This window comes from Pinus tabuliformis, chromosome 1_1, assembly GCF_031772625.1.
Source record: "Pinus tabuliformis cultivar Carrire ecotype Pingquan chromosome 1_1, CPIR1, whole genome shotgun sequence".
Classification (NCBI taxonomy): Eukaryota; Viridiplantae; Streptophyta; class Pinopsida; order Pinales; family Pinaceae; genus Pinus; species Pinus tabuliformis.
The window spans coordinates 610,975,425-610,988,019 of record NC_142297.1 but is presented as its reverse complement, the minus strand read 5'-3'; the positions used below and the strand labels follow the sequence as shown (position 1 = coordinate 610,988,019).

Here is a 12,595-nt window from a genome sequence, read left to right as displayed (position 1 = left end):
AAGGTATTTGAGACTCCCAAAGGTCTCCCACCTATGCGTGATCATGATCATGCTATTCATCTGATTCCAGGAAGTGTTCCTCCAAACATCAGGCCGTACAGATATCCATATGTCCAAAAAAGTGAAATTGAACGTATGGTTGCAGAAATGCTAGAGGCTGGTATAATTCAACCGAGTCAAAGTTCTTTCTCAGCTCTAGTAGTATTGGTGCACAAGAAGGATGGATCATGGCGCATGTGTCCAGATTATAGGGAGCTCAACAAGCTCACTATTAAAGATAAGTTCCCCATTCCTGTTATTGATGAATTACTGGATGAATTGCATGGATCAATTTACTTCACCAAGTTGGATCTTCGTTCGGGATATCATCAAATTAGAATGAAGATTGAAGACATTCCGAAAACAGCATTTAGAACTCATGAGGGTCATTATGAATTTTTGGTCATGCCTTTTGGCCTTACCAATGCACCTTCAACATTTCAAGGTTTGATGAATTCAATTTTCAAACCATTCTTTAGAAAATTTGTGTTAGTATTTTTTGATGATATACTAATCTACAGCAAGTCTTGGAAGGATCATGTTGAACATGTTGACAGGGTGTTACAACTATTGGAGGAGAAACAATTATATGCAAAAAGATCCAAATGTTTCTTTGGAGTCCAGGAGGTGGAATATTTGGGTCATATTGTATCTCATGAAGGAGTTAAGGTAGACCCTAGCAAAATTAAAGCCATTAAGGAATGGAAAATCCCCACATCCATAAAGCATCTGCGAGGATTTCTTGGGTTGACAGGGTATTATCGCAAGTTTGTTAAGAATTATGGGAGAATAGCAGCACCTCTAACAACATTATTGAAGAAAGATTCATTTTCATGGACTTCGGAAGCAACAAAGGCCTTTGAACATCTTAAAGAGGCAATGTGCCAAGCACCGGTCTTAGCTACGCCGGACTTCACAAAAACCTTTATTGTGGAATGTGATGCTTCAGGAAATGGAATTGGTGTTGTTCTAATGCAAGATGAAAGACCCATTGCTTTTGAAAGTCGTCCAATCAAGGGAAAGTTTTTAAACAAAGCTATTTATGAGAAGGAAATGTTGGAAATACTCCATGCACTTAAGAAATGGAGACCCTACCTAATGGGAAGACACTTCAAGGTAAAAACGGATCATGATAGCCTTAAATACTTTTTAGAACAAAGATTATCCTCTGAAGAGCAATAAAAGTGGGTCACAAAGATGTTGGGTTATGACTTTGAAATCATCTAAAAAAAAGGGAAGCAAAATGTGGTGGCAGATGCACTCTCAAGAAAGGATGAGGATGTGGAAGCATTGTTGTGTGCCATTTCTATTATCCAACCAGATTGGATAAACGAAGCAAGGGAGGAATGGAAGAACGACGAAGAAGTGTGGGCACTTATTCAAAAGCTACAACAAGATTCCAGTACTTCTGATACATTTAGCTGGCAAAATGATTCGTTATGGTACAAAGATCGCTTATACCTATGTAAGAATTCCCAGCTAAAACAAAAGATTCTTATGGAATTGCACACTTCTCCCTTAGGAGGGCACTCAGGATTTTTAAAAACTTACCACAAGGTTAAGAAGGAATTTTTTTGGGATGGCCTTAAATCAGATATTCAAAAGTTTGTGGTGGAATGTTTGGTTTGCCAGCAAAATAAAGTTGAAACAATTAAGACACCAGGTCTATTACAACCTTTATCCATTCCAAGCCAACGTTGGGAGGAGGTTTCAATGGATTTTATCACAGGTTTACCCAAGTCTGAGGGAAAGAGTGTCATCATGGTGGTAGTTGACAGACTTACCAAGTATGCACACTTTTGTGCATTATCACATCCATTTAAAGCCAGTACAGTTTCTACTGCATTTATGGAAACAGTTCAAAAGCTACATGGAAACCCAAAGATTATTGTAAGTGACAGAGATCCCATTTTCACTGGAAATTTTGGACAGAATTATTTTCTTGTCTTGGTACTCAGTTAGCTCATCTTATCATCCTCAATCTGATGGGCAAACTGAGATAGTAAACAAATGTTGGAAGGATATCTTCGTTGCTTTGTATCTGATAAACAGACACAATGGGTCAAATGGTTGCCTCTGGCTGAATGGTGGTATAACACTTCCTTCCATACAACAACAAAAATGACCCCATTTATGGCACTTTATGGGTATCAACCACCATCCATCACATCATATTTAAGAGAAAATTCTAAGGTTCAGGCAGTGGAACATCACATCGAACATCAACAACAAGTCCTCCAACTCTTAAAGGATAACCTCGTGTTGGCACAAAATAGAATGAAACAACAGGCAGATCAACATCGCAGTGAAAGAAGTTTTGATGTAGGTGATTGGGTATTCCTACGGCTACAACCATATAAGCAAATGTCCCTAAAGCAAGCTAAGAAGGATAATAAATTATCACCAAAGTATTATGGTCCGTACAAGGTGTTGGAAAAGATTGGTACTATGGCATACAAATTGGAGCTTCCTGCAGCTTCCCGATTGCACCCAGTTTTCCATGTTTCATGTTTAAAGAAGGTTATAGGTGACAAGCTCCCAATTCAAACAATATTGCCAGAACTTGACGAGGAAGGAAAAATTATATTGGAACCGGAAGCAATCACAGAAACAAGAACTCGACAGCTACGAAATCGATCAATTTTAGAGTATCTTATCAAGTGGAAGAACTTATCCGCTGAAGATTCCACATGGGAGGATGAGAATTTTATGCAGAAGTATCCAGAACTGCTCAAGCGTTGAGGACAACACTTTTTTGAAGGAGAGGGGCATGTTGGGTCCCTATAATACTAGTGATTACCCAATTACTATTGTAGTTATACCCCCTATTTATATTGTTGTGCCCCTATTACCCCATATTGTTATTTCTATGCCCCATAGAATCCCTCTATTATTATTTTTGTGGCTTTATATTATTATTGTTAGGTCGGCTAGATTATATTGTGACTCCTTAGACTCCTATATATAGAAAGGAGGTTTTGTCATTTGTATCATCCAATAATTGTTCATTTATGTAATGTAAAGGAGGTTGCCCCCTCGAAGAGGCTGAATTCTAAGGCGTGGATCTCTCTTTTCTATCTTTTTGTGAGCTGGTTTCATAACAAATAGTCACTGCATCATGAATTTGTTTGTTATGCAAGAACCCGAACTGCTCAAGAGATATGTACTTTGACAGAGTGTACTCAGGAGATATGTATTTTGACATAGTGTACTTACATAGAAAGAGGTAGTTTGATGGAGGAAAGGACTCGAGATATCCTTTAAAAAAATTATGACTTTAGTTTGACTGGAACAAATCATGAGGTTTATCTCTAGAGCATTTTCGTCTAAGTCCAATTATAAAAGAGCGACTCCAAAGGTAAGGAGTTGCTAATTAGATTATTAAAATAATATAAATGATATGTTTAATTTTTTGGATTATTGTTTAATTTATAAAAATGGATGAGAAATTATTTGAAATTAAATTTTCAAAATTTTAATATTCTATATTTGTTTGAGATAAAAGGTTATATATATATGTGTGTGTGTGTGTGTGTGTGTGAGAGAGAGAGAGAGAGAGAGATAAAAGGTTGTATATATAAAATATTGTGTGTTTTTAATATGTTCATATCTAGAAGAGGTAGTGTATATAGTCAAATGGCTACGTAGAGGGATCTTTTGTTCCACAAATAAGGGGTAGAGTATATAGTTAGATGGCTATGAAGGAGTCCCTTGTCCCACAAATAAGGGTTTTTCATATACTTTGAGACCCCTGGTCTCCTATGCTACATAGAGGGGTTCTTTTGTTTCACAAATAAGGGGTAGAGTATATAGTTAGATCGCTATGAAGGGGGTCCCTTGTCCCACAAATAAGGGTTTTTCATATATTTTGGTCTCATATGCTCAAAACTATTGTAACAAAGCTCATCGTTACACTTATGGGAATCGACCTTGGTTGGGGAAGATAACAATCATTTCTCCTAACCATCTCGAGATAAACTCTCTCTCTCTCTCTCTCTCTCTCTATATATATATATATATATATAACTTATTATTGTAGAAATTATTGTTAGACTATTTAGTTAAACAATTTGTTGACCATTTGTATAGAAATAAATGTGGCTGAATTTGTATTTATAACATTTTGATTGATAGATTTACAATTAGAATTAATTAGTTTGTAGGACATGTCATTCCCACAATGTGAAAAAGGGTAAATTGTCACAAAAAAACACAACAATTTCAAATAGTGAATATAGAATGATAAACATTTAGTGCTGGGAGTTGTATGATTTTAGTTCAAAATGGTCTCTTTTCTCATTCAATGTATATCTTTAGACTAAAATGTAAATATCATAACTCTCGGTATCAAGATGTTTCTTCGGGACACATACATTCAAACAAATATATTAGAGCACTAAGCACATCTCTCTAGTGAGGGGTATATCCTTCGTATATAATGGAGACCAATATCTGAATACTTGTGAGATTTACAATCAATGACACAACAAGATGAGACAAATCTATGTGTAAAATCTAACTTATGTAAAAGATCTGAGCAAACCCAAATTGCCATGATGGAATGGGATGACTTGTTTGTGGAACTACAGATGTTCTTATAGATGGAAATGAAATTTTCTGAAAATTATTGTGCTAAAATTGGAAAAACATGATTCCTCTAATGCTTGGTGACAAACTTAGTGAAACAAACATAGTATTAGGTTTAAAATAGAGACCTAAAGATTTAACCTCCTCCTCCAAGGGAATCATAGATAGAAGGAAGAATAGGAATTATCATTGATGATTCTTGAAAAATTTTGGAACATAGTTCACTATTACAACACACAGAGTGTAATATTCCTAATAGAATTTTTACACTGAAATACCAAACATGTACTAGCTACAACATAAGCATAACCATGCAATTTCTGAAAATAACACATGCAAAGACAAATTGAAACTCCATAGGACAACAACAATAATCCTAAGCCATTTTATTAATAATCATGAAATCTAAGTACAACGGGAGATGGAAAGCGTGCACCTGGGCTTGCTACAATAAGCAAGCAAATACCCAGGTGAGAATGGCTTGAAATCTCCACTCAAAATGACTCCTCCAAGCTATGTGTTAAACCCATACAATTTTGCTCTGCTGCTATAGGTGAACTAAGATTTGAGGATCCAAAACCCCTCCAAAAATTCTACAAAATTAGGAGCACGCTCCTTGAGACTAGTCCAACAAAACCCAAAAAGTATTTGGGCTAATTCCGACATCTCAGAATTACCCAAATTTGGTGCTACGCATTCCTTGAAGTAAACAAAGAGAACCACTTCGTGATAGACTGCAAGGTTAACTAGAACCTGAAAGCATATCCTCAGGCTCTGGGTTTATCACTTAGTTCACAAGCTTGTGCTAACCACTCAGAGGATTGTTTCTATTGCTTAAGAGACAACAATTAAATTGTTTCTCTTTCTTCTAGCCTCGTTTCTTTGCTATTTACAATATTAAAATGAAGAGACTCTTTACAGAGTGTGTCATCAACCCAAGAAATTAAACTAGCAAGGAACATAATGAAACTCTAGATAAAATTTATGCAAATGACCTCGATCAACAAAAAACTAAGCAAATTTCTTACCAAGTTTCTCCAAAAAGTTCTCTGTCTTTGTGTTAGAGCTCTTGTCTTTGTGATGAAACTAGTCTGAATGAGCACCTTAGTTGCAAAATAATGAATCCAGGATGAGGTAGCTATCATATCAAACCATGGAGCTGCGATCATAATCCTAAGGCAATATTCCCTGTGCACATGTAAATGTTTTGAATGGATATGCCAAGTGGCCGAGGGCATAAATCACTAGAACCCTTTCCCATCACATCCCATTAAAACTCCACTATCATCCATGATTGTCAACCATCGTGGGAACTCTTCATCTTCACATTTCCTTCGTTCATCGGAACTTATTATGTGTTTTTTCTCCATCATCTTCTCTCCACCCTCTTAATCAACACCTCTTCTTTCTCTTCTATTACTCTTTCAAAAAGTCATGGTCATATATCTATAATTATCATAGGTGGATAGGCAATTGGTCAATTTGGATTTAGAGTTATACATGTTAAATATATTTCATGAGTTATAGGAAGAAAATTGGATTGGTAAAGTACTTATTTTTCATCAAAAAATAACATTCCATAATTTAAAATCAACATAACTACCGCAATTCACCTGCAAAATATCCTAATATACATCTCCTCATGGGGCGACTAAGTGGTTGACACAATGAAATGTTATCCCCTCCACCGGATTTCAAATCCCATGAGGGGACATCTTTGGTCCCTTGCCATAAGGCTCAAGGTGTAGGTTCCCCTACCTTTGTTGAGTCTTAGCGCTTACTAAGTCATAAATGATTGGCATATTTGGATATAGCCTTGGTGTTATAGTGACAATCTCTAAGTTTGATATTGGGCCCCACTTAAATTACTCTAACAAATCACCAAGATAAAAAATATAGTCTTGGTGTTATAGTGGCAATCTTTAAATTTGATATTGGGCCCACTTGAATTACTCTAACAAATCACCAAGATAAAAAATAAAATACAACATAATATAATTATAATCTAATGTACATTTTAACTTATAAAATTATTATAATTACCAATAAAATATCTTCACTTGTTAAATTATATAACAATTAAAAATAATAATAATAACTAATAATTAACTATTAAAAAAATAATTAAACCAATATAAATCCATCTAAAATAATATAATAATATATCATTTATATTTCACCGATTTTTATAGGAGTTGTCTATAATGCGACTTTTTGGAGATTCTGTTGACGGAATCTAGCGAAAGAAATTGAGGTTAAATCTTGATTTGTTGCAGTTAAAATGGTTTTTTAACTGCATATTTGGATTCAGCACCCTGAAAAACCCCTAGGACGCTTTCATTGTGCAGAAACTAGCTATCAAACTTGCGATTCCAATAAATTCTAATAATAATAATATACTATTATAATATAATAGTATACTATGCCTCGATATAATAATAGTATACCATTTGTATGTGAGCCCTTTGCTGAACCTCATATAATGGGATACCATTTGTATTTGACCCCTTAGCTGGAAGCTCGATAGATCTAGATTCTGATTTAAAAATTTGGAATAGAAAATGGAATACCACTTTTTCTAAAAATCCTATCACATTTTTCAATTTTCAATAATTGGAAAAATGGGTAGCCGATCTAAACCAGTCATGCAGGCAGCAATGAACATCGCATGACGGGACGTCTCGGGATCGTACCCTGTAGGCTGCTGTTCACTATGCATATTGCTATGGAAATATCAATCCAATCATCTGGAATGGCGTTGTTCGAATACAGACTCAACATCCGGGCCCTCCCGCAGACACGTCCATGCCGTCTAAACATCAGAACAAAACCAAATGTCTTTGCCTCTCGATTCCTGCACAGAGACCCCGGTTATCTAATCTCACATCTGTCACAGGTCAAGGGGTCGACTCCTTCTCTGAACATTACTTGGAAACCCAAGTGTTTCTCATCGCATGATCGCGATGCCAAGGATTCGAAAGTTCCCGAGAAACACAATTCGTCGAAGTTCGGCACAAATAATTCCCCGTTCAAAGCTGTAACACTCGCATTGCCGCTGAGTCGAACATTCGAATCGATTAAACCCTTCGTTGAAAGCCAGCGCGAAACGATTTTGAAGGCTTGGCTTTGTGCTGTGATCTCAGTGGGAAGCCTTTTTCTCGCAGTGCCGCGCATCGGCGAGCTTTCCGGTCTTTTAGCAGCGGGGGATTTGAGAAATTTGACGAAGAAAGCTGTTTTCACCATGACATTGGTTCTTTCGAGGTCCGTGGCACGGTATTTTCAGCAGGCATTGCTGTGGGAGGCGGCATTAGATGTAACGTATGAGATAAGGTGTTATGTATTTCAGAGGGTTTTGAATAGAGATCTGAGTTACTTCGAAGGCGCAGGAGGGACGTTGACTGGAGACATCGCTTACAGGATCACGGCAGAAAGCAAGGACACTGCAGATACTGTGTATGCTCTTCTCCACGTACGGACCTTTTTTTTCCTACAAGGCTTTGAAATAAATCAGGGTTTTCCATTATTTCAATATAGAGTTGACAAGGAGTACATCCATTTTGCAATCTGAATCTTAAATACTTGGTTATTTTTTTTATTTAGTGTACAAGATAAACTATAATATAAGATAATTTATTACTGTCCAACAAATAACCACAAAATTAGGTCAATGGGATTGAAAAAACTATAATCAATATGCTTACAGTGTGGAAGCGTAAGCACGAATCCTTAAAAAAATACTAAAAGTAACATTTATGACTGTCCAACAAATAACCCCAAAAGCTGGGATTGAAAAAGATTGTAATCAATATGCTTACAGTGTGGAAATGTAAGCACAACTCTTTAAAAAATACTAAAAGTAACATGGTAGAAACAAGTGGTAGTGCTATGGTGATACAATAAAAGATTTTAGTACACTATAAAATAATTAAAATAATTAATATTCTGCTAATAATGATCGAGTGAAATAGGAAAAAAGAAAAAAATTAATTTTAACTAAAGAAAATTTACAGGACAGATTGTTTTTTCATTTGTTTGTCGAAGTCCACTAGAATCAATGATGCTTCGTATGACCCTGGGATGTAGAAGTGAGAGATACTCCTAACATTTTTGGTCCAAAGGAAAAAACTCTAATAGATTTGTGGCTACTCCTATGGAACTGGGACGTAATGGGATGGTTTGGGGTGAGTTGCTCTGGAATTGTCTGGAGCTGGCTCCTCGTGAATTGGTGTACAATTCGGCATCACCAAACTAGTCTCACTGATATTCGGGAGAGGCCAAGAAGAGACCTTGAGATCTCACCCTTATATTGTTTGGTGCGCCCTGAACTTCTGCTCGTTGTTTAATGCATCTGCATGGAAGGACGAGGTGATTGTCCTGGTCATCCCAAGGTGGGACATGGTGGGTAGGAAATGAGATTTGTCGCTGAAAATCTCTTTGATGAAGAGGGCTAAGCATTGCTGGCATTGGTACTCGAAAAAGGTAGAGAGGCAATCTCTCGAATCCCGATATAGGCAGTGATAACATCTTTTGATCTCATTGTATAATGGGCACTTAAAAATGAGGGGCATCTTTGTCTCTGGCTGTTGTAGGTGGCACATTTGGCAGATCCTATTTGATGGTGGTATATGGTGGTCAGTCTCTATATGAAGTCTATGAGACCCAATTCGAAATTGTCCCAGTGGGATCCTAAGTGAATGCATCCAATGCTTGCGTGTGTTGAGTGGGGATGGACTATGATGCCATCCTGTGGCTCCAAAAAGTGCTCTAGGCAGAAAGACATTTTCGAGCTTAAGCTTGTTGAAATAAGTGGGGTTCAAGTGACTTGAATGTATCATCTGTAGATATCCTCGCAGATGGTCTAATTCAGAATTTGAAAGTTCAAAAGACATTTTCGAGCTTAAGCTTGTTGAAAGTAAGTGAGGTATCTGGTCTAATTCAGAATTTGAAAGTTCAAAAGACATTTTCGAGCTTAAGCTTGTTGAAAGTAAGTGAGGTTCAAGTGACTTGAATGTACCATCTGTAGATATCCTCTCTGATGGTTTATTTCAGAATTTGAAAGTAAAAAAGACATTTTCGAGCTTAAGCTTGTTGAAAGTAAGTGAGGTTCAAGTGACTTGAATGTACCATCTGTAGATATCCTCTCTGATGGTCTAATTCCGAATTTGCCGAGTCGGCAAGAGATTGTTCGACGCATCAAGGGAAAATCTGAAGGGGAAGGTGCTCTGGGGAGATAGTTAGCGACTGGAGAAGCTGAGAACTAACCTCAAGCATGTCCTTTGGGGTGGGAGGATTTGAGGCGACAGGCTTTGGTGAGCAAAGAGCAACATAGGGGTACCTCTCTCTCCTAGTGGTAGAGTTTCTGAAAGACCTGTCTCTATGAAGGAAAGAGACCAAACAGAAAATGCTTGTTGAATTGTTGGCTTATGGTGGATGATGTGTTTGAGAAGCAGGGTATGGAACCTCTCCTAGCTGGCCCAATATGTCTGCAACAAGCTCGATCCCTAGACTTTGGAGCTATAAAGAACCGCGGGTCTAATAATTGCCTCAATGAATTGAAATCTGGACAAGATGTCCTCAAACTGACTTTGGAAACGCCGTCTCTCAATGAGGGACAGGGAACGATAACCCTCATGCATTTTACATCTAGGGTGGGAATGGGGTTGAGGAAGAGGGTGATACACCATTTCTTCATTTGTATGCATGTATGCACGCGCACTCGTATAATTTACGAGTGAATCCAAAAGACCAAATAGTTTTGAAATATTTAATACGGTTTGATTTTTTGGTTTGAATCGGATTTGGTTCATATGATGTGTAATATGTACCTTAGGAGTGTAGTTGTCTACGGATGACGTTACAAGTTTGTTACAATTGGCTTGCCACATTTTTCATTTTCTTAGTTTTGGAACAAGCTAGCACCCGCCTTTCATCGGCATATGAAGTTTTGAGGAGACTGTGATCACCGTGAGTGATCATGATATGCTGTTATTATGCCTTTGGATTAGGCTATTAAAATCTGAAATTTGAAAAAATACATATATTTTTAGTATCAGTCAGATATATAATACCTGATGTTTTATGTCATGGATTTTTTCTATTTGATTTATTATTTTTTTTCCTGTATCATATCAATTTTGAATTTGAACTTGGTAACAATGGACACTAGCTTAAACCTATCTAAACCTATGTTTAATATTCTTCTCGAGGTTGCAAAGCTTAAGGATGCATATTGCAAGTTCGTTGCTCTAAAAAGTGTAGTCCAAACGTTCTACCTTTTGCCCTTTTTCCAGGCATATTTTTTGATCAACTTGCCAAAAATCCAGCCAGAAATTACTGGAATTGCGGATTTGAGTTGTTGAGTTTATACCATCGGAGTGCCCCATGGGTTTTTGATCATCACACATTCATTACTCTTCTCTAGAGAAAGAGTGTAAATTGGTCCTTTTTTGCTACTTGGGAAAGGTGATTTTTCTATGGTGCAAATATCTTTGAAAATGGTATTTTGCACGAAAATGTTTTTCTGGGATTGAAAGAAGTACTTCTTTGGAGAATTTTGTAAGTTCATGTTTTATATTCTATATTTTGCATACTAAGTCACCGGATTCGTCCTAAACCCCCTGCGAATCCCGAATCCGGCGAAACCGACACGATTCGGTCTGGATTCGTGTCCAAATCACAGGACACGACGTGTCCGTTTTGGACACGTCGTGTCCGAGGGGATGAAAATGAAGATTAAGGAGAATGTCCTTTTACTTAAATTTTTAACATTACCATGAAATGACTCAGGATGTTTGAGAGTGGTTCCGGCCTCATTGGATTTCATATGGAGAAAGTAGAATTTTAGATTTCATTCAAAAATCCAGCAGACTTATCAGTTTTTCAGGGTTTTAGGATTGGGGGATTGATGTTTCCATTGAATTTTGTCATGTATTAGGGTATGGAACTCGTATTTAATCAAGAGCACCAAACCAAGAGCTTCTGAATATGTCGCTCCCGCTCCCGTTTTTGCTCCCGCTCCCCGCTTTCGCTCCCGCTCCCAAGTAACACTGTTCTTGATGATATGGGTTTGGACACCACTGTTGAGTTGGCATTGGCCAACATGGATCTCAATGATCCAGTGCTAGAGCCTGTTAGATTTGATGACTTAGAGGGGTCAACTTCCATACCAACAGATGCAGAGGTGACTATGGATACAACGGAGTAGGAGGATGTAGAGGAGAGCAATGGGGACCATGATGATGGGGACAGTGATGTTGATTCTGACGCTGATTGATGCCTTGAGGCTTGTATACCTGTAGTTGTTTTATATTTTCTATTTCTATTTGCCATTGGCATTGCACCAACACTACCTATGTAACACATTTTGATTTGATGACTTAATGAGAAAACTACAGTTGTCAGTGTGTTTATCTTACTATCTTGTAGTTGTAAGTTGTCTTTCAGTTATGAATTATGAATCATGATTTAAATTTTTAATAGATTTATCATTTATGTGACCAGTACCACTGACATTTATTTGAATTGTATGTACTATGCATGCTAATAGCTATAGATGAAGATCTATGTTTGAAATCAATAAATTTGTATCATTAATTAAAATTTGTGTAAGAAATATGATAATATCTAATTTTTAATATATATGTATATTTTTTAAATATATATATATATATATATTTTAATAAAATAATATATAACGTGCCCTAACGTAACCTGTTCCGGGGGGTCAGCGTGTCCGAATCCGACACCACGAATCTCAAATCCTACGTGTCCCGAATCCCCGTGTCAGGTGACTTAGTTTGCATATAATATGTGTGAAGTAGGGTCTCTATTCATGCGATGGCTAAATGCTACGTCTATGTTGAAATCTGGTTCCATTATTCCAATCAAAATTGTTTTTCTTAAAGCCTATAAGGAAATTTTGATTCTGCATTCTTTATATTTAATCTCCGCTCACAAGGAAAATAGTTGG

The 12,595-nt window shown here is 36.9% G+C and overlaps 1 protein-coding gene across 4 annotated transcripts in view; it reads left to right on the top strand.

Moving 5' to 3' along the window:
- The first annotated feature begins 7,102 nt into the window (after positions 1 to 7,102).
- LOC149214757 (ABC transporter B family member 29, chloroplastic-like) overlaps positions 7,103 to 12,595 on the top strand; it is a 256,557-nt gene continuing 251,064 nt past the window's right edge. For 2 of the 4 annotated variants that reach the window (XM_089392404.1, XM_089392403.1), the window contains exon 1: positions 7,104 to 8,095. In XM_089392404.1, coding sequence (XP_089248530.1) covers positions 7,295 to 8,095 — 801 coding nt within the window. In that variant the 5' untranslated portion in view covers positions 7,104 to 7,294. Of the gene's footprint in view, positions 8,096 to 12,595 lie in introns of all 4 variants that reach the window. The other 2 variants (XM_089392402.1, XM_089392405.1) reach the window with 2 other exon arrangements.